The sequence below is a fragment of the Anomaloglossus baeobatrachus genome, chromosome 2 (assembly GCF_048569485.1).
Source record: "Anomaloglossus baeobatrachus isolate aAnoBae1 chromosome 2, aAnoBae1.hap1, whole genome shotgun sequence".
Classification (NCBI taxonomy): Eukaryota; Metazoa; Chordata; class Amphibia; order Anura; family Aromobatidae; genus Anomaloglossus; species Anomaloglossus baeobatrachus.
This window is the reverse complement of record NC_134354.1, coordinates 314,457,771-314,480,805: the sequence shown is the minus strand read 5'-3', so window position 1 is coordinate 314,480,805 and position 23,035 is coordinate 314,457,771. Positions and strand designations below refer to the sequence as shown.

The following is a 23,035-nucleotide window of genomic DNA, read 5'->3' as shown; positions in this document are numbered from 1 at the left end:
CATTCACCTGTATTTGGCACAAGTGGGGCTCCGTCTCTGGGGAGACCAGGTCAGCGGTACACACCACCTGAGCATACATTGAACCCCGCCGGGTAACCCCACAATCCATGGGCTCCGTGGTGAGTGGACACTGGGCTTCCATATGTCCCACCCGCTGGCACCGCCAACATCTAATGGGGACGGAAACCCCCTTGACGGGTTGTCGTTTAGGGTACAGAACCTTCCGGACCTCAGGATTGGCGGCCGCGGCCTCAGACGGGACGGTAGGGGACTCCTGCACCGTTGTCAGCGGTGGGTCCTTGGCCCTAGGCTTGGAGGGGCCGGACCGACGGGCGGTACGCAAAGTCTCATTGTCCCGTATCAAGTCCTGCGTATCCACATGCCGCTCTACCAGGGACACTAATTGGTCCAGGGTACTCGGGTCACCCTGTCCTACCCACCGTTGAACGGTGACGGGTAAAGTGCGCACAAAACGATCCACTACTACCCTTTCCACCATCTGCGCCGGGCTCAGAGTGTCAGGCTGCAACCACTTTTTTACAAGATGCAACAAGTCATAGGCCTGGGAGCGTACGGGTTTGGCTTCCTCATAGAACCACTGATTTACCCGCTGAGCCCGTACATAGGTATTCACCCCCAACCGTGCCAGTATTTCGGCTTTTAGGGTCACATAGTCAATGGCGTCCTCGGTACAGAGGTCCAGGTACGCTTTTTGGGGTTCCCCCGTCAGATAGGGCGACAATACCTCAGCCCACTGGGGGGTCGGCAGCTTTTCCCGCTCGGCCACCCGCTCAAACACCGCCAGGAACGCTTCCACATCATCCCCCGGGGTCATCTTTTGCAACGCTTGTCTCACCGCTTTCCGGACGCTGCCGTCATCACCCGGTCCCGGGGTTATTGCTGCCGGTCCGGCACGGATCGACTTGGCCAGGAGAACCATCTGTTCTTGATGTCTTTGTTCCTGCAATTGTAAGGCTTGCTGCTGACGTGCATTGGCCTGAACCAGCTGTTCTTGGTGTCTTTGTTCCTGCGATTTCAAGGATTGGAGCAGGTGTGCATTGGTCTGTTGCTGCTGTGCATTAGCCTGTTGTTGCTGTGCATTAGCCTGAGCCAAATGCTTTAGTATGTCCTCCATGACGTCGCTGGGTTTGGGCTGTAGTATAGCCGCTTGAATCCAGGACATGTGCTACCGGGTCACCAGAAAAGGAAGCTACACCTCACCGGCTGGGATGCCCGCCGATTCTCCACCATATGTGAGGTAGCACGGTCGGCTGCGCAGCAGAAGACATGGGATCCAGGCATTAAATTTCACAGCACACGGTTTTAATGTCCAAACAAAAGTCCACACCAATATACATGTGCCTCTCCAGCAGAGAACTCAGGGAGTTGTGTTCACTCCCTCACACCCGGCACACCTGCCCTTGTTCCTGTTTGCATTTAACCCTTCCTTCAGCCTGTAAGGAAACAGCATTAACCCTAGAGTGGATGTACTTTCTATCATGGAGTGAGCACAACCGGGGCGAGACATACCGGCCGTCATAGACAACCCCGGTCACAGTCTCACAATATATATATATATATATATGTGTATGTATGTATGTGTGTGTGTGTGTGTGTGTGTGTGTGTGTGTGTGTGTGTGTGTGTGTGTAAATAATATATTGTATATTGTGTATACACACAAAATCCCCTCTCACCCCCTTCTATGGGGTGTTTTTTTTTTTTCAGTTGTTTTTGCTTTTCCTTTAATCTCTGGTCCTCTGGGAGTTTTAGGCTTATGCACAGGATCTTAGATAGATGTCCCCAGCTCAGCGCTTTTCTTGATTACAGGGTTCAGATGTTCTTCCTGGAATCTGTTGTAGCCATTCTTCCACTACATTCACACTTGCGTTGTTTTGCATAAGTCACAATCCGTTTTGTGACTGATGTGATGCATGCATTGATGATTGTGGTACAACTGATGGGACAGATCCGTTAAAAAAATGGATCCGTTGTAGCAGTTTGTACCAGAATCCAGCTGTGGCCACGTGTAACCTGAGTGACGTCACCGCTGACAGCGCGACTCACTTCAGTTGTTGCTCCATGGAGCTCACAGCAAGCGGCGGTGTTCTACGGCCGCTCCTGTCAGCTTCCGATGTAGCAGAGCTGAAAACGTCGTGTAACCTCGTGTGGACTACGATGGACCTGGAGGGGTATTTGGGGATTAATAAAGTGGTGAAAGATGGTATTTTTATGTCTTTTATTTCAAATAAAGAATTTTTCGGTGTTTGTGTTTATTTACTTTCACTACAGATTAATCATGATTAACCTAGGACTTAGTGGCAGCTATGGGCTGGCATTAACTCCTTATTACCCCGATTGCCACCGCACCAGGGCAATTCAGGATGAGCCAGGTAGAGTCCCGGGACTGTCGGATCTAATGGATGCGGCAATTCCGGGCGGCTGCTGGCTGATATTTGTAGGCTGGGGGCTCAGCAGGGCAATGCTGGCCTGTGTGGATGAAGTAGGATGTATCATCCACACTGGGCTGAGAAGCAGGACGGCGATCGCAGCAGAGAGGAGGCATTGGACCCACGAGCAGTGACATCCATTGGACTGGATTGCTCCCTAGGTGAGTATTATAAAGGTGTTGTTTACGTTATACAGAGCAGCATGGGCTCTTATATACAGTATTCAATAATGGTGTATATAAGAGCTTACTGGTGGTGATCGCAGTTCATAAGGGAAAAAACTGGTGACAGATTCCCTTTTAGAAGTTTCAAAATATACCACATTTATCACCGTGAAAGATAATTAATCAAATGAAGTTCTTCGATCTCAATTTTAGATACAGCTGCTGGACGCTATAATTGTATTTATTTTTTGTGTTGAGGACAGGTGCATCTATAGTGTTGCAGAAAAATTACATTTAACCACCCTGACCTGGTATCCTAAGGAGTAGCTCTTAATGGCATGGATAGAGAACGGCACAAGAACATGTATTACTGTAGAGAGGTGCGACTAGATAGCGCTTTATTACATTCACTTTACAAACACAGGAAACTTGGCAGTGGATTATTTTGGTTAGTTTATGTATTCTTAGTTGCTTTAGCACTGTAGCCTCCTTTAGATTTACAACACAGCATATGCCATCTTAATCTGCTAAAACCCAGGATCTCCCTGCAGGTACCTATAGCACCAGGCAATGACGGGACCACTGAGACAGCAGCAGAAAGTGCAATTGCTTGTTTATAAAACTGTGTAGGCAGAGGAGGTTCAGCAGTATCTAATGGGAGTTTACACATTTGGGATGGGCATCTTTGCTTGCTAAGGCTATGTGCGCACGTGTGCGCTCTGCACCGCACCGAAAATGTGCGCTTCAGAGCGCAGCTGAAAAGCTGCGTTCTGAAGCGCATGGTGCCGGCAGATTCGTGCGCTCTGCATGCTGCCTCTCCCTATAGACAGCATGCAGAACGCACGAAAGAAGTGACATGTCACTTCTTACAACGCAGCGATTCGGCAAGCAGCCGAATCGCTGTGTTCTAACATGTCACGTGCGCACGGCTCCTGCACAATCTCCATAGATATATATAACTGCATGTAATACGCACACGTGCGCACATACCCTAACACACCTTTGCAAATATTCACCAGTGACCCAAAGTTTGGAACCCGGATGATAAATAAAACGTTGTTATCCCACAAGTTCTGTTTGTTCCATGACGTTTAAGGGCCAAGCTTTAAGGATCTCTTTGTTGTACATTAGTGGTTAAATACAAAGCAATATTCACGGTCTCTTGTAGGATTTGTATCAATATTTTCAGGAGGACTGACACATGGAAACCCATGTTCTGGAACAAGATGTTGCAGAATTGTTACTTTTTTCTGTTGATGATACAAAACAACAATATTTCAGCTTTGGTGAATGATCCGAGAAGTCAAAGTGCCAAACACATGCCTGGATCTAGAAGCATATCTAGAACCTAGATCTAGATACAGGGGTCTCAAACTCGGCCGGGTGTATGCGCCACACAGAGGAAAAAAAATAATTTGGGGAGGCCGCATTCTTTGCAGCACAAAGTGACATTTTTATTGCTACCATATATAATATGTATACAGTGCTGGCCAAAAGTATTGGCACCCCTGCAATTCTGTCAGAGAATACTCAGTTTCTTCTTGAAAATGATTGCAATCACAAATTCTTTGGTATTATTATCTTCATTTAATTTGCTTGCAATGAAAAAACACAAAAGAGAATAAAACAAAAATCAAATCATTGATCATTTCACACAAAACTCCAAAAATGGGCCAGACAAAAGTATTGGCACCCTTAGCCTAATACTTGGTTGCACAACCTTTAGCTAAAATAACTGCGAACAATCGCTTCCGGTAACCATCAATGAGTTTCTTACAATGCTCTCCTGGAATTTTAGAACATTCTTCTTTGGCAAACTGCTCCAGGTCCCTGAGATTTGAAGGGTGCCTTCTCCAAACTGCCATTTTGAGATCTCTCCACAGGTTTTCTATGGGATTCAGGTCTGGACTCATTGCTGGCCACTTTAGTAGTCTCCGGTGCTTTCTCTCAAACCATTTTCTAGTGCTTTTTGAAGTGTGTTTTGGGTCATTGTCCTGCTGGAAGACCCATGACCTCTGAGGGAGACCCAGCTTTCTCACACTGGGACCTACATTATGCTGAAAAATTTGTTGGTAGTCTTCAGACTTCATAATGCCATGCACACGGTCAAGCAGTCCAGTGCCAGAGGCAGCAAAGCAACCCCAAAACATCAGGGAACCTCCACCATGTTTGACTGTAGGGACCGTGTTCTTTTCTTTGAATGCCTCTTTTTTTTTCCTGTACACTCTGTTGATAGCTTTTCCAAAAAAGCTCTACTTTTGTCTCATTTGACCAGAGAACATTCTTCCAAAACGTTTTAGGCTTTCTCAGGTAAGTTTTGGCAAACTCCAGTCTGGCTTTTTTATGTCTTGGGGTAAGAAGTGGGGTCTTCCTGGGTATCCTACCATACAGTCCCTTTTCATTCAGACGCCGACGAATAGTACGTACCCTCGAACTGCAGGGCAGCTTGAACTTGTTTGGATATTAGTCGAGGTTCTTTATCCACCATCCGCACAATCTTGCGTTGAAATCTCTCGTCAATTTTTCTTTTCCTTCCACATCTAGGGAGGTTAGCCACAGTGCCATGGGCTTTAAACTTCTTGATGACACTGCGCACCGTAGACACAGGAACTTTCAAGTCTTTGGAGATGGACTTATAGCCTTGAGATTGCTCATGCTTCCTCACAATTTGGATTCTCAAGTCCTCAGACAGTTCTTTGGTCTTCTTTCTTTTCTCCATACTCAATGTGGTACACACAAGGACACAGGACACAGGTTGAGTCAACTTTAATCCATGTCAACTGGCTGCAAGTGTGATTTAGTTATTGCCAACACCTGTTAGGTGCCACAGGTAAGTTACAGGTGCTGTTAATTACACAAATTAGAGAAGCATCACATAATTTTTCAAACAGTGCCAATACTCTTGTCCACCCCCTTTTTTATGTTTGGTGTGGAATTATATCCAATTTGGCTTTTTGACATTTTTTTTTTTCATTGAAGACAAATTAAATGAAGATAATAATACCAAAGAATTTGTGATTGCAATCATTTTCAGGAAGAAACTGAGTATTCTCTGACAGAATTGCAGAGGTGCCAATACTTTTGGTTGGCCAGCACCTTATATATATATATATATATATATATATATATATATATATATATATATATATATATATATATATATATATATATATATATATATATATATATATATATATATATATATATATATATATATATATATATATATATATATATATATATATATATATATATATATATATTACATTTTTTTTTTTTTTTTTTTACATCGCTGTGGATCACTGATTTTGAACATTTTCACTTGTTTATTATAGCAAACATGCACATTCTTTGTTTAAATATTTTTATTCCTTTCTTGTAACTAATAGTCTTACAATTAGCACTATATAGAAATTTTGACCACCATCTTTTAGTAATGTTCCCCATTTTGTTGTAACGTGCTCATCCTTGTCCCCTTGTAGTATTGTGCCCCATCCTAGTCCCCATCCTACAGTAATGTGGTCATCCTTGTCCCCATCCTAAAGTAATGTTCCCCATCTTGTAGTAATGTGCCTCATCCTTGTCCCCATCCTATAGTAATGTCCCCAGCCTTGTCCCCATCTTATCGTAATGTGCCCAGCCTTTACTAATGTGTTGATCCTTGTCCCCATCCTATAGTAATGTCCCCAACCTATAGTAATGTGCCCATCCTGTAGTAATGTGTCCATCCTTGTCCCCATCTTATAGTAATGTTCCCCATCCTTGTCCCCTTGTAGCAATGTCCCCATCCTATAGTACTGTCCCATCCTATAGTAATGTCCCCATTCTATAGTAATGTCCCCAGCCTTATCCCTATTCTATAGTAATGTTTCCCATCCTTATCCCCTTGTAGTAATGTCCCTATCCTGTAGTACTGTGCCCATCTTAGTCCCCATCGTATCATAATGTGCCCACCTTGTCCCCATCCTATCGTAATGTCCCCAGCCTTGTCCCCATTCTATAGTAATAATGTCCCATCCAATAGTATTGTGCCCATCCTTGTAATGTCCCAATCCTATAGTAATGTCCCCAGCCTTATACCCATCCCATAGTAATGTGCTCACCTTGCCCCAACCTATAGTAATGTCCCCATCCTGTAATAATTGGTGGGGGTGGGCAGTGGCGGCGGCTGAAAGGGGGCAGTGGCGCTATAACTTATTACCGATCGCTCTCCTCAGCTTCCACAGACGCCGGAGTGAAGGTGAGGGGAGCGGTCTCCGGCCCCAGATCCACAGTGATTGGAGAGATCGGTCACAAGGCCGGTTTCTCCAATCAGAGCTGGGGGCGGGTGAAACAGACGTCACCCAGCTCCAGCAAATGATCAGGGCTATAGCTGCACTGATCATGGCTGGATTTCAATGTTTCAGCCATTTTCAATGGCTGAAACATTACAGTGGCTGTGATTGGCTGAGCGGCGTTCGTCAGCCAATCAGAGCCTCCGTAGCTCTGGGGGGGAGACACCACCCTTCCTGAGGTCAGGCAGAGGTCCTCTCCTCCCCGAATCTAAGGTATTTGCAAAGCGATCGCAGCCACCGGAGCTCTGGGGCTGCGATTTTGCCATGACGTACTGGGTACGTCATGGGTCCTTAAGTACCAGGGAGCCATGACGTACCCAGTACATCATAGGTCGCTAAGGGGTTAATGTGCTGTCCTTCACATACACACACACACACACACACACACACACACACACACACAAAAAAACCACCATTCTTCTCACCTGTGCCCCGTTCGCTCGGCTGCCTCATCTTGGCTTCTTGCTGTGTGCAGGTCCATGCCCCCGGTGACTATCGCGGCAGGTGCAGGGGCAGTGTCCACTTGCAGTGCTTTATGTCAGATGATTGTATTGCCGGCGCGAGAGCGCAGCATCGGCAAAACATTCATCTGACATAAAGCGCAGACAGTGGCTGCGGCCCCTGCCGCGATAGTCACCGGGGGCACGGGCCCCTCGGGCTGTCCAGTTCACAGCAGAGGGAGGAGATCAGCGCCATTATTGTTGAGCTCACAGCGTGTGCTGTTTGCTCCACTTTACCCCTGTCAACCGCCGGGATGTGTGAGTATGGGCCCCCTCCCCTCCCATGTTACAGTCTCCGGTGACATCCCATCCCTCCGTTCTCCCCAGCCCCTTCTCTGCCCTCACTACAGAAGCCGCCCCTCCACCCCGCCATTACCGTCTCCAATGACACCCCCTCCCTCCGTTCTCCCAAGCCCCCCGCTGCAGCTCCCGCAGCTCTGCCCCCCGCTGCAGCTCCCCCAGCTCTGCCCGCCACCGCAGCTCCCCCAGCTCTGCCCGACGCCGCAGCTTCTCCAGCTCTGCCCGAAGCCGCATCTCTGTCCGCATCCGCAGCTCCCCCAGCTCTGCTCACCGCCACAGCTCCCGCAGCTCTGCCCGCCGCAGTGTGTGTGTGTGTGTGTGTGTGTGTGTGTGTGTGTGTGTGTGTGTGGCACAAGATCCCCATCAGGGGTGGTGTGTGTGTGTGTGTGTGTGTGTGTGTGTGCGCCACTGCATGTGAGCACCTGTGTGTGTGTACCGGTGATACTGTCTGCAGGGTTGTGTATCTAATCCTCTCCTGTGATACTGTCTGCTGAGCTGTGTATCTAATCCTATCCTGTGTGATACTGTCTGCATGGCTGTGTATCTAATCCTATCCTGTGTGACACTGTCTGCACAGCTGTGTATCTAATCCTATCCTGTGTGATACTGTCTGCACGGCTGTGTATCTAATCCTATCCTGTGTGACACTGTCTGCTGAGCCATGTATCTAATCCTATCCTGTGTGATACTGTCTGCTGAGCTGTGTATCTAATCCTATCCTGTGTGACACTGTCTGCACAGCTGTGTATCTAATCCTATCCTGTGTGATACTGTCTGCTGAGCTGTGTATCTAATACTCTCCTGTGTGATACTGTCTGCTGAGCTGTGTATCTAATCCTCTCCTGTGTGATATTGTCTACTGAGCTGTGTATCTAATCCTCTCCTATGTTGTGTGATACTGTCTGCTGAGCTGTGTATCTAATCCTATCCTGTGTGATACTGCCTGCAGAGCCGTGTATCTAATCCTCTCCTGTGTGATACTGTCGGCTGAGCTGTGTATCTAATCCTCTCCTGTGTGATACGGTCTGCAGAGCCGTGTATGTAATTCTATCCTGTGTGATACTGTCTGCTGAGCTGTGTATCTAATCCTATCCTGTGTGATACTGTCTGCACAGCTGTGTATCTAATCCTATCCTGTGTGATACTGTCTGCACAGCTGTGTATCTAATCCTCTCCTGTATGATACTGTCTGCAGGGCTGTGTATCTAATCCTATCCTGTGTGATACTGTCTGTAGAGCCATGTATCTAATCCTATCCTGTGTGATACTGTCTGCACAGCTGTGTATCTAATCCTGTCCTGTGTGATACTCCTGCTGTCCTTGGTGACACTTTGGACATTTGTGGTCATCAACAAAATGGCTGTGCATTATGTCCCTACATGTCATTCTCTGTTATCTGTTGTAAACACTCAGATTGGGAGGGGGAGGCGTGCCACCACACACACGAGAGCAGACTCCGCCCACTTTTACTGTAGGCTGTAATCTGAGCTTTTTATACAGTGGAATTTTTGTAGGATTTCAGCAGCTGCTCCCCCTAGTGTTTAACAGTGGAAAATATCAAACTCTTTAAAAATTTTTTTATATTTTCCTCAATTAAAAACAAATAATAATATTTAAACAAAACATTAAAACATTATTACTTTACATTTTTTCAGTTATTGAATTTTTTTTTTTTTATTGACGATACCTTCCCTTTAAGCCCAGAAGTGGCAGGCCAAGAAAAATATCAGAAAGGCAGAGAAGAAGAATGGTGAGAACAGTCTCGGACAATCCACAGACCACCTCCAAAGACCTGCAGCTTCATCTTGCTGCAGATGGTGTCAATGTGCATCGGACAACAATACAGCACACGTTGCACAAGGAGAAGCTGTATGGGAGAGGGATGCGAAAGAAGCCGTTTCTGCAAGCACGCCACAAACAGAGTCGCTTAAGGTATGCAAAAGCACATTTGGACAAGCCAGTTCCATTTTGGAAGAAGGTCCTGTGGACTGATGAAACAAAGATTGAGTTGTTTGGTCATACAAAAAGGCGTTGTGCATGGAGGCAAAAAAACACGGCATTCCAAGAAAAGCACTTGCTACCCACAGTAAAGTTTGGTGGAGGTTCCATCATGCTTTGGGGCTGTGTGGCCAATGCCGGCACCGGGAATCTTGTTAAAGTTGAGGGTCGCATGGATTCAACTCAGTATCAGCAGATTCTTGACAATAATGTGCAAGAATCAGTGACGAAGTTGAAGTTACGCAGGGGATGGATATTTCAGCAAGACAATGATCCAAAACACCGCTCCAAATCTTCTCAGGCATTCATGCAGAGGAACAATTACAATGTTCTGGAATGGCCATCCCAGTCCCCAGACCTGAGTATCATTGAAAATCTGTGGGATGATTTGAAGCGTGCTGTCCATGCTCAGCGACCATCAAACTTAACTGAACTAGAATTGTTTTGTAAACAGGAATGGTCAAATATACCTTCATCTAGGATCCAGGAACTCATTAAAAGCTACAGGAAGCGCCTAGAGGCTGTTATTTTTGCAAAAGGAGGATCTACAAAATATTAATGTCACTTTTATGTTGAGGTGCCCATACTTTTGCACCGGTCAAATTTTGTTTAAATGCCGATTGCACATTTTCTGTTAGTATAATAAACCTCATTTTAATCCAGAAGTATTACTCAGTCCATCAGTTATTACCGTGTTTCCCCGAAAGTAGGACCCCCCCGAAAGTAGGACAGGGTGGGGGTTACGGGGGGGGTCCTTCAATGTAAGGCCTCCCCCGAATGTAAGGCAGGGTTGGGGGGCCGCTGTAAAATGTAAGGCCCTTACCTTTGGGCCGCCGCTGTCCCCCATTGGGTCTCCAGGCTCCAGAGGTGTCCTCAGGTGCAGCTGGGCGGGTCCAGCGCTCATGGGGTTAACTCGCCGTGTTAACCCCGCAATCCGCCCAGCTCATTGGCCGCCCCTGCTCCCCACGTCACCGCCGGCCCCCGGCTCGAGCGCTGATTGGCCCAGCAGCTCGGGCTGTAATTGGCCGCCCCAGCCCCACGTCACCGCTGTTTCCTTGCTGATTGGCACAGCGTTCCCTGCAGCACAGGCCTTCCGCACCCACAGCCGCACCGCAGAGGAAAACGTCCAGCATTTAAAAACCAAGTAGGGAAACATGTACTGTATAGGGTATGGGGCTGTGTGCAGTGGGATACGGCACTGTTATGGGGTATGGGGCTGTGTGCAGTGGGATACGGCACTGTTATGGGGTACGGGGCTGTGTGCAGTGGGATACGGCACTGTTATGGGGTATGGGGCTGTGTGCAGTGGGATACGGCACTGTTATGGGGTATGGGGCTATGTGCAGTGGGATACGGCACTGTTATGGGGTATGGGGCTATGTGCAGTGGGATACGGCACTGTTATGGGGTATGGGGCTGTGTGCAGTGGGATACGGCACTGTTATGGGGTATGGGGCTATGTGCAGTGGGATACGGCACTGTTATGGGGTATGGGGCTATGTGCAGTGGGATACGGCACTGTTATGGGGTATGGGGCTGTGTGCAGTGGGATACGGCACTGTTATGGTATGCAGGCAGAGGGTATACGGCAATTACCGTACAGTACCGTACCGTAGTGTGTTACTGTTACAGTACTTTGATTTGTTGTCTGCTTTCCAGTTGAACGGTGTAACGTTAAGTACTGTACTGTAAAAGAGATACTGAATGATAAACAATGCTGATACGGTACCGTATATTTTTACCCCTAGACATGAGCGCTTCCGGGAGCGGTAAAAGAAAGAGCTACTCCGTGGAGTATAAAAAAGGAATAGTGGAAGAGACTTGGGGCAAAACTATGGCAGAATTCTGCAAGGAAAAAATGTTGAGTGAACAATTGGTGCGTAAATGGCGAGCAGATTACGGTCACCTCAGTGAGCAAGTGGAGAGCGGCATGGCTAAAAAGCGCAAGGTTGGATGTGGTCGGCAACCAATGTATACCGAGCTGGAAAGCCTGGTCTGTGAGTGGGTTGCTGACAGGAGAGCGAAGACATTGGTGGTGACCAGGGCTCAGATTCAGGAATATGCCCTTGCTGTGGCACCCCAGTTTGAAATTTCCCCAGAGGAATTCAAGGCATCACAGCACTGGGTGGATAACTTTCTTGAGCGCAATGACCTGTCGTTGAGAAGATCCACGACCATCTTTAGGCTGGAAGATGCGGAGATTGTTAAGCGTGCATTTGCATACAAGAAGTTTGTGGATGACACTGACTTTTCAAAGTACAATCTCTCCAACATGATTGCCATGGATGAAACTGCCGTGTTCATGGGCCAAGCAGCTCAAACCACCATTGACCAACGAGGTGCCTCCTCTGTGTACGTTCCCTCCATCGCTTATGAAAGTGCACGTGTCACCTGCATTTTGGCGATTCGTTTGGATGGCAGTAAAGTCCCACCTTTACTCATTGCGAAGGGCAAGAAGGACAAGATTGAGAGGGTGTCTGGCATTTATGTGCTGGAAACTGAAAAAGCTTGGGCCACACAAGCGGTTATAAGGAAGTGGCTTGATTTAATGCTGCCGCTTGTTATGCGCGGGAACAAAAGAGGGATGCTGATCTGGGATGCAGCCAGCACACACCGCGCCAAGGACATGAAGAACTTCCTTCATGAGCGAAGAATCGACCAGATCATGATTCCGGCAGGGATGACGGCTTATCTCCAGACTCTGGATATCGCCATTAACAAGCCCTTCAAGGACAATCTCCGTGCAGAAATCAATGATTACATTGAAAACCGTATGGAGAGGAACGTCCGTGGGAACTTTGTTAAGCCAAAACTGCCTGAGATTGTTAACTGGGTGAAGAACTCATGGGGAAAGATAACTGACACTTTCGTTGCTAATGCACTGTGAACTGGCTACCTGGACAAGACCTGCTCATTTCAGGACAGTGCCGTTGCAACACATGACAGGTATGGGCCAATGATCCAGGCGGAAGTGGAGCCCCAAGAAAATCCAGAGGAACCTCAGAGTGTTGATGTTTATGATGATGTTCCTGAAGATGATGACCTGGTTGTGATGGAATAAATCTTGTTTTATCTTCCAGTATAACTCATTCAGACTGTTTGTTGTTGTTAGTTCGTTGTTTTACATGTTATACATGGAAATACCGTCATACGGTAATACGGTAGTAACAAGATATTCTTGATACGCTACATTTGTTTTATTCTACTGTTTGGTGATGACCGACTCTTCAGCATGTAATAAATGTTAATTTATTGGTTAAAAAGAAATTGTTATTTTTTTTCGGCTAATGTAAGACCTCCCCTTAAAGTAAGACAGGGTGGGACTTTTTGGGGTAAAATTAATGTAAGACAGGGTCTTACTTTCGGGGAAACACGGAAACTGAAATAGCTGTCGCAAAAACCCAAATTGTTATGAAGAAAAAAGATTAACATTAATAGGGGTGCCCAAACTTTTTCATATGACTGTATAAGAAATATCTGGACCTAGAAGCATTTTTATTAATTTTTTCTAATTGAAAAAGTAGGTAGTGTTGATCTAATGGAGGAATGTTAGTTACAATCCCCTTTACCCCTTGGTGTCACAATCCAGGAGCTGTAACATTTTTTTGTCCTTTTGGAAATGCAGTCACATGAGTGCTTTTTTTAGTTCACCATGAGCTGTATTAGTTAGTGGAATCATTTTAGCGTACATTTAAAAACTTCTAGTAACTTTTCATTTGAAGAAAAATAAACAGCAATTTGTGCACTTTTTATTTTTGTGTTTAAAAATTTGCACTATTTTCCGTGCCACACAAATAATATGTTAACTTTATTCTGTACATCTGTACAAATATGGCAACACCAAATTGATATATCTGTTGTTTTTTTTTACTGTAAGATGCACCTAGGTTTCAGAGGAGGAAAATAGATAAAAAAGTGTACCAAAAAATGTGGTCATAATGCACTGTTATGGGGGGGATATGCTGCTGACACTGCTATGGGGGTAGTGTCCCACAATTCTGTACCAGTGTCCCCCAACCTGATCTCCAAAGCAACATTTTATTGTAAAACCTGGTGATTTTACATTTACTCAGCCCAATGTTGTTATACAATTCTGTGAATCGCCTGAGGGTTAAAAAAGCTCACTACTTCCCTAAAGGAATTTTGCGAGAAGGGTAATTTTCAAATTGTTACTTGTGGAGGTTTCTGCTGTTTAGGAATTTAGGGGCTCCTCATTTTTGACATGACATTCGCAGTCTATTCTAGCCAGAATGTTGCTCCAAAATTCAAATGGTGCACTTTTCCCTCCGAGCCCTGCCGTGTGCCCAAACGGTAGTTTTCCACCACATATGGGGCTTCGTCATACTCGGGAGAAATTGCACAACCTTGTCATGATTAAGAGCAAGTTATTGTTTGCTCAAAATGCATAGACTGATGTCTTTTGTCTACATATGCTTTATAAGCTTTTTTAACGGACACTAATAAAGTCATGTTTTAATTTTATTCTTATTTTTGTGGTTGCTGGATTTCCCTTGGTTTTTGCTCTATATATTGCCTGGTAACTGGTCCCAGATAACCCATGCACCACAATTCTATTGCCGTTTGACGGGTGAGCTGTTAACAGTTCTTTCGTTACATAAAAATATAGTATATCACAAAAGTAGGTACACCCCTGCACAATTTTATTTTATTAAATATTTTCATAGGACAACAGTGAAGATATGACACTTTGACTACTTTACATTGTATCAGTGTCCAGATGGTATAACAGTGTAAATTTTGTGTTCTCGCTACACAAAACCATTAATGTCAAAACCACTGGCAACAAAAGTGAGTACACCCTTAAGTGAAAATGGCCACATCGTGCCCCATTAGCTATTTTCAGTCCTCATAGTCATATGAATCATTAGTGTTACAAGGTGTTAGTTGTGAAGGGGGAGCAGGTGTGGTAAATTTGGTTTTATCACTCACACACTCTCATACTGGCCACTGGAAGTTCAATAAGGCACCTCATGGCAAAGAATTATCTGAGGATATGAAAAAAAAAGAATACTCTACGTGAAGATTGCCAGCACTCAGAAACTAAGCTGCAGCATGATGGCCAATACCATACAGCAGTTTAACAAGACAGGTTCCACTCAGAACTTGCCTCAACCTGGTCGACCAAAGAAGTTGAGTGCACGTATTCCATGTCATATCCAGAGGTTTTCTTTTCAAAACAGACATATGAGTGCTGCCAAAGTTCCACGGGTGGAGGGTCAGCCTGTCAGTGCTCAGATCGTAAGCTGCACTCTGCATCAAATTGTTTTGCATGGCTGTCTTTCCAGAAGGAAGCCTCTTCTAATGATGATGCACAAGAATGACCGCAGTTTGCTGAAGACAAGCAGACTAAGGAGAGGGATTTCTGGAACCATGTACTGTGGTCTGATGAGACCAAGATACATTTATTTGGTTCAGATGGCATCAAGCGTGTGTGGTGGTAACCAGGTGAGGAGGACAAAGACAAGTGTGTCTTGCCTACAGTCAAGCTTGGTAATAGAAGTGTCATGGTACATAAGTTTTGTCGACTGTAGGAAGCTAAAATAGGGGTAGAAGGGCCCCTATTGCACTGTGATTGTGGATGCCAGTCACAGTGATCGGAGCATCTGTAGATCCATCTGGAATGAGTGGTGAGCTACCCTTTTTTTTTCTTTTTCTTGTTGGAAGCTACAGTTCATTAAGGGAACTATGACTGCCATCATGTACTGTGACATACAGAAGCAGAGCATGATCCTCTCTCTTTAAATACTGCCCTGTGGCCCACTGTCTGACCATAAAACCCCCAAGAACACCTCCAAGAAAACTGCCTTGTTAAAGAAACTGAGAGTAAAGGTGCTGGACTGTCCAAACATGTCTCCAGACATAAACCTTATTGAGTATCTCTGAGGTATCCTCAAACGGAAGGTGGAAGAGTGCAAGGTCTCTCACATCCACCAGCTCTGTGATGTTCTAGAGGAGGTAAAGAGGATTCCAGTGGCTCATGTGAAGCTCTTGTGAACTCCATGCCCAAGAGAGTTAAGGTAGTGATAGAAAATAATGGTGGCCATTAGTGATGAGTGAACTGTTCAGTTCCCAGGTGCTCAGTAAGCATTATTTTTCAAGAAGTGGGAGGCTTACTTTCTAATTACTGATAGATTTCAGCTGGTGTCATGACTTTCCTTGGCTTTTTGCACCTCTCTTCATTTTTCATTATTACACATAATTTATGGTCATCTATGGTTTAATTTCTTTGCCTGTGTGTGGTGACGTGTTCATTACTCATTTCACCCACTGTATACGTGTGTGTATATAATTTATGTTTACGCATACATATTATATACACACACTTGTGATGTGTGTGTATATATGCTTACAGATTAAATGGCAAAAACCTGCTGACAGATTCCCTTTAAAAGGGTTGCAAAGTTAGATGTAAAGGCAGCACTCACCGGAGTTGAAGACACGGTTAATTTATTCTTAGTTACAGTGCTCTTACATGTGGTGGGATGGGTACAGAGGTGAGGGGGTTAAAACGTCGGACGACAGGCCATTGGTGCGAAATGGCCCGTCGTCCGACGTCTTAGCCCCCCTCATCTCTGTACCCTACCCACCACATGTAAGAGCACTGTAACTAAGAATAAATGAACCGTGTCTTCTGCTCCGGTGGTGAGTGCTGCCTTTCCGTCTATCTTTGCTTCATTTGGACTAGCTTCTGTGGATGTGCACCTGGAGAAAGCAGAGTTTGTTTGCTCTTACTACAGCTTTCAAAAGAGACCAGCTGTGCCCGGTTATTACTTTTTTGACTCCTTTAAAAGGGTTATTCCCAGCTCCAAGATCCTATCCCAATATGTAATAGGTGTAATAATAATACTAGCACATACCTCCAATTAGAAATGTATTATAGTTCTCCTGATATAGCCATGTCCCTTACCTCATGTACAGGGCATTGCAGCTTAGGTATCCTTGGTTACGACGACGAGCAACTAAGTGTCACTTTGCGTGCCCGTAACCATAGATACCAAAGCTGCAATGCCCTAAATATGAGGTGAGAAACATGACTACACCGTGTGCAGAATTATTAGGCAAGTTGTATTTTAGAGGATTTTTTTTATTATTGATCACCAACTATGTTCTCAATCAACCCAAAACACTCATAAATATCAAAGCTTAATATTTTTGGAAGTTGGAGTGGTTTTTTTTTAGATTTGGCTATCTTAGGAGGATATCTGTTTGTGCAGGTAACTATTATTGGGCAGAATTATTAGGCAACTTAATAAAAACCAAATATATTCCCATCTCACTTGTTTATTTTCACCAGATAAACCAAAATAACTGCACAAAATTTAGAAATAAACATTTCTGACATGCAAAAACAAACCCCCCCAAAAATTAGTGCCCAATATAGCCACCTTTCTTTATAATGACACTCAACAGCCTACCATCCATAGATTCTGTCAGTTGCTTGATGATCTGTTTATGATCAACATTGCGTGCAGCAGCCACCACAGCCTCCCAGACACAGTTCCAAGAGGTGTACTGTTATCCCTCCCTGTAGATCTCACATTTTATGAGGGACCACAGGTTCTCTATGGGGTTCAGATCAGGTGAACAAGGAGGCCATGTCATTATTTTTTCATCTTTTAGACCCTTACTGGCCAGCCACGCTGTGGAGTAGTTGGATGCATGTGATGGAGCATTGTCCTGCATGAAAACATGTTTTTCTTGAACGATATCGACTTCTTCCTGTACCACTGCTTGAAGAAGTTGTCTTCCAGAAACTGGCAGTAGGTGTGGGAGTTGAGCTTCACTCCATCCTCAACCCGAAAAGGTCCCACAAGTTCATCTTTGATGATACCAGCCCATACCAGTACCCCACCTCCACATTGCTGGCGTCTGAGTCTCAGTGGAGCTCTGTGCCCTTTACTGATCCAGCCTCTGACCCATCCATCTGGCCCATCAAGAGTCACTCTCATTTCATCAGTCCATAAAACCTTTTGATAAATCAGTCTTAAGATATTTCTTGGCCCAGTCTTGACGTTTTATCTTACGTTTCTTGTTCAAAGGTGGTCGTTTTTCAGCCTTCCTTACCTTGACCATGTCCCTGAGTATGGAACACCTTGTGCTTTTTGATACTCCAGTAACGTTGTACCTCTGAAATATGGCCAAACTGGTGGCAAATGGCATCTTGGCAGCTTCACGCTTGATTTTCCTCAATTCATGGGCAGTTATTTGGCGCCTTTTTTGCCCAACACGCTTCTTGCGACCCTGTTGGCTATTTGCCATGAAACGCTTGATTGTTCAGTGATCACGCTTCAAAAGTTTGGCAATTTCAAGACTGCTGCATCCCTCTGCAAAACATCTCATAATTTTGGACTTTTCAGAGCCCGTCAAAGCTCTCTTCTGACCTATTCTGCCAAAGGAAAGGAAGTTGCCTAATAATTAAGCACACCTTATATAGGGTGTTGATGTCATTACACCACACCCCTCCTCATTAGATGCACATCACCTGATTTACTTAATTGGTAGTTGGCTCTCAAGCCTATACAGCTTGGAGTAGGACAACATGAATTAAAATTATCATGTGATCAAAATACTAATTTGCCTAATAATTCTGCACACAGTGTATATCAGGAGAACGACACTACATTTTTAATTTGAGGTATTTGCTAGTATTAACGCCTACTACATATTGGGTTAGGATCTTGGAGAATGGGAATAACCCTTTAACTCTTGGACCTCTGGACATTATATAACATATCACGTCTGTTTTTGTGTATTATAAATATATATGTTCAAGAATAGTACATTTATGTGTTTCTTTTCCTTTTCAAGGTTTACCAAGAACTTGTCACCAGAGCAAATAAATTTGAGCACCCTGCGTGGTGAGGGACATTTGACAGACTTACAGCTAGATGAAGAGGCACTACAGAACATGCTTGATTTGCCCACATGGCTTGCAATCACACGTGTCTTCTGTAATCGTGCTGCTATTCGGGTAAGTCGGACATATTTCATAGTGTCAGAAGAAAAACAGAAGTTTGAATTAAACAAGTTTAAAAGAACAACATTCGAAAAAAAAAATCTTTCTTTCCACAAGGGAAAGATTATCTCCTGCACACCACTAGCATTAATTTATACGTTTAGCACTCATACTTCTCTAGTTTCAACCATATAAACTATCATACTGTAAAATACAGTATTTCAAAAAGAAAAAAAGTATAATGTATCACATAAAGCCAGTATGTTAAAAATATTTTTTTAATTTCCTTAGCATTTCATGTACAACACCAGTCTGATCTTTTTTTTTTTAAACCCTAATCCAACTGAGTGAGTTTTCATTTTTCACTCCTTTTTTTTCCTCCTTTTGTTTCAAGATCCATAACTTTTTTAACATAGGCATATGAGAGCTTGTTTTGTTGCAGTTTATTACAAAATTGTCGTAAGCTCCCCCCATATTGTGATACCTAGCATAGATAAAGCATACAGCTAAAGGCTGCATCCCCCACATGTTTACTTATGTTGTCTGTGTATCAAAATGAGAGGGACTTTATGTGGCTTTTTTCATTATTTAAAAATAATGTTAAAAAAGGACTGCGGTTCTCCCCAATTTTGATACCCAGCCATGATAAAGTCGACAGCTGGGGGCTGGTATTCTCAGGTTGGTTTGACCCATGGCTATTGCCCCCACCCCCAGCCTAAAAATAGCAGCCTCCAGCCACCCAGAATTGTCACATCTAATGGATCCCCAGCACTTTACCCAACTCATCCCGATTCCCCTGGTATGATGGCACTCTGGGTCATATATGGGGTTGATGATAGCTCATTGCTTCCACTGAGCCCTAGATTAGTAATAAGAGGCGTTTAGGAGACCCCCCCCATTACTAATCTGTAAGTGAAAAGAAATAAACACAAACATCGAAAAAATCCTTTATTTGAAATAAAATACAAAAAAAACACACCCTTTTTTTCCAATTTGTTAACCCCAAACACCCAATTACGACATAATCCACACGAGGTACCACAACTATTCCAGCTTGCTACATACTGAAGTCACAGTACACAGACATAGAACGTGTCTGCACACTGTGGCTTTAGGCAGAGACTGACTGAGCCGCAGCTGTGAGCGGTGACGTCATTCAGTATTTCTGCGGTCACAGCTGGAGCTTCCCACCCCACCTGTGACCACAGGTAAACTGACCAGGTGAAATCATTGAACTCCGTTACCTCACTTCAGGTAAATGGATTTCACAGAATATATTAGAAGAAAAAGAATACCCAGGTCCATAATATTACAATAGTCCTGAAAAAAGTAACCAACCTACTAAATAATACCTATAACTGACTCTGTATCTGATAGTACCAGCAATAATGTCATATTAGAACAATAAATCATTAATAGATATATGATTTTTTTTTTAGAGACCGCAAAAAGGATCACAAAAAAATAAAGTATGTTAAAAATAAGAAAAACAGACAGGGCAATGTGATACAAGCAAAGGTCAAAAGAGATCTATATCATGTATCAAATTACAGCATTATTGCAGGCATATAGAATGGTACAGGCCAAAATTTTATGTCAAAATCTATATTGGTAAAATTTGATATTGGGATAGGAGTCCCTAGAAAGATTGCACAGAAGTCCCGGTGTACAATATGAAGTCTTATTAATGTCCATAAAATAGAACACATGTAGTCAGCTAACCAAAGACTCACATATAAGATGGACATTTAGTGAAAAGTTATAGCCTAAAGTGCAGAAAAATTTTACATAACTGCCTAAAGTACAAGGGGGTGCACCGTATTGCTATCATAACTGCATATGTGGCGCCCCTGACCTGGTCAGGCACCACAGAGTATTGCACCCATGCGGGAGCAATGCTTCCAGGTAATCTCCAAAGGCCAGGATGAGGTGCACACACAAACATATAGTGATCAGGCCTCCCACATCACCAGAGGGGACCCTTGGGTAGCCAGAAGGGGTTAACTTTCAATTCCCAGCTGGGGGTGTGTTCAGGGGCTGGTTGCTAGGAAGCAGGGCAGAGAGAGAGGAAGTGAGGGAGTCGAGAGGAAGGAGTTGAAGTGTATGGAGGGGGAGCAGAGAAGCTCCCGTGCAGACAGGTCCTGAGGAGTGCTGTAGCTGAAAGCGGAGGAGAACGGAGTACTGTGGGTCGGCCTGAAGAGCATCCAGAGAAAGAGGGGTGGCTGAGTACGGAGATCCCAGTATCCGAGCACACAAGGGGAACTAGGTCCCCAGAACAGGCAGCAGATCATCCAGAGCTGCTTAACCTACAGGTTGGGGGGGTACTTCATGCCCTCACCACGACTACACAGAGCTTGAGCCAAGCAGCACACCAGGCCCATAAGGGGACAGGGCCAGAAGCCATCCCACCAAGGCCACGCTGCCGGCAGACGAGCCAGAGAGAGGGGAGCAGGGTGGTAACAGCTTCCCTGGAGGGGTCCTACCACGCTTCAAGCAAAGGACCCTCCCAAAACAGAAGGGGTGCAAGGAAGGCGAGTGGACAGCTACCCTCAGAACGGCCTCCTGGAATTCCTGGTTCCACCTGGTTATCACAGTGTCGCCCGGGCATCTCACCGTGACCTCCAAACAGTGAGTAAACACGTTAAAAGACTTTTTGGACTGTGCTTGAGTCATTCTGCGACTTGTGGTACTACAAACCCACACCGGGCCCTGGGGCTTGCCTCACTCTCAGGAGGCTACTATATCCAACTGCACCCACCATCAGCCCCAGGCGTCCCCTAACCTGCAGTGGCGGTCCCCACTGACCGCAATACTGAGAGTGGCGTCACTATCAAAACTGAAGATTCCCTACCTGTGACCAGCACCAGCTACGTGGAGTCCCTGAAGGTATGCACCGACACAACACCTGTGGGGCTTCACATCTGGCGTCACGAACAGGATAAGGACTAGACCTGTTCAGGCAGGTGACCGTGTGCCTCAGAGGTCCGACCGCAAAAAAAAAAAAATTGAACCGCCGCCATATTGCCATCTTCAAAAGCGCGCGCTGCAGCCCGCGCGAGGGAGAAGAGCACCGCCCACGAAGAGGTGTGGCCGCCCCAGAATCCCCACAATTCAGAGAGCGTTCTGACCCAGGAAGTGGAAAGGGAGCGCGCGGATTCTCTGAAGAAAAATGGACGCTGCAGGAGGTAATGCCCCTGGTCAGGGCGACGCAGCCCAAGCGATGCCAGCCCCTGTCGCGCTGGACGCCGCAGCGCCTGGTGCCGGTGCCGCGGTCGCAGCTGCGCCGGCCGAGGTCGCTCCCATAATGCCAGTGTCCTTGTTGTATGCCCCAGGGGCGCAATGGCTGCCTCAATACGCCGGTAAAATAGACACGCTGACCGGGTTTAAGAAAAAGATCAACACCCTGCTAGACATGCACGCGATGACTGGTAAACAGAGGACCGCTGTGGTGCTGGGACAATTGACTGGAGCAGCAGAATTGGAAGCTGAGTCCTGGGCCAATGATGACCGGAGCTCTGTTGAGACCATCTTTGCCAAACTAGCAGCTGCTTTTGAACACCGCACAGAGGGAGAGCTGAGAACGGACTTCTATCACTGCCGTCAGAAGCCCCAAGATAGTATAAGAGACTATGCCCTCAGGCTGCAGGCTGCACTACGGGCTCTCAAGCTGGTGGACCCTGTCAGTGACCAGGAAGGAAACCGGATGATGAAGGAACAATTCCTGCGGGGCCTGCGCTCTCCTGAGGATGGGAAGCAGATGAAGCTGTGGTCCCTAGAACACCCCGACGTGGACTTTGCCATTCTGAAAGACCGGGCAGTGAAAGCACTCCAACCCCCTGTGGACACAGACCCTGCCAGTTCCACGGCTGCAGGAGCGGAATCCTCCACGCAGGCCCTGATGACTGCAAAAGGACTCAACGCGCCAGCAGAGACCATAAGTACGCTATCCTCCCAAGTGCAGCAGCTCACTAAGGACGTCGCACAAATCCTGAAAGCAATGCAGTTGCCCTCAGAGACCAAAGTCCCTCATCAGATCCTGCTAGCCGACAACCCAGAGGACGTCCCTTGGATGCGGAGGAGAAGGGGTCCCCCAACTCGAGGCAGGAGCAGTGATCGCTATGACTCAGCTGGACAACCCATCTGTCGTCGTTGCCAGAAGGCAGGTCACTATGCAAGGGCCTGTCCTTTAAACGAGTCAAACCTGGGGCCGAGGGCCAGTCCTCAGGATTAAGAAGATCAGGCCCAAGTCGCTGCTGTGATCAGTACGTGGGTGGACGTCCTGTCCTGTCCATCGTCTTGGACGGGATCCCTACC

General features: G+C 45.6%; 1 protein-coding gene across 3 annotated transcripts in view; it reads left to right on the top strand.

Moving 5' to 3' along the window:
• BLTP3A (bridge-like lipid transfer protein family member 3A) overlaps window positions 1-23,035 on the top strand; it is a 698,660-nt gene that overhangs the window by 123,790 nt on the left and 551,835 nt on the right. For all 3 annotated transcript variants that reach the window (XM_075335894.1, XM_075335893.1, XM_075335895.1), the window contains exon 2: window positions 18,574-18,736. In XM_075335894.1, coding sequence (XP_075192009.1) covers window positions 18,574-18,736 — 163 coding nt within the window. The remainder of the gene's footprint in view (window positions 1-18,573; window positions 18,737-23,035) is intronic.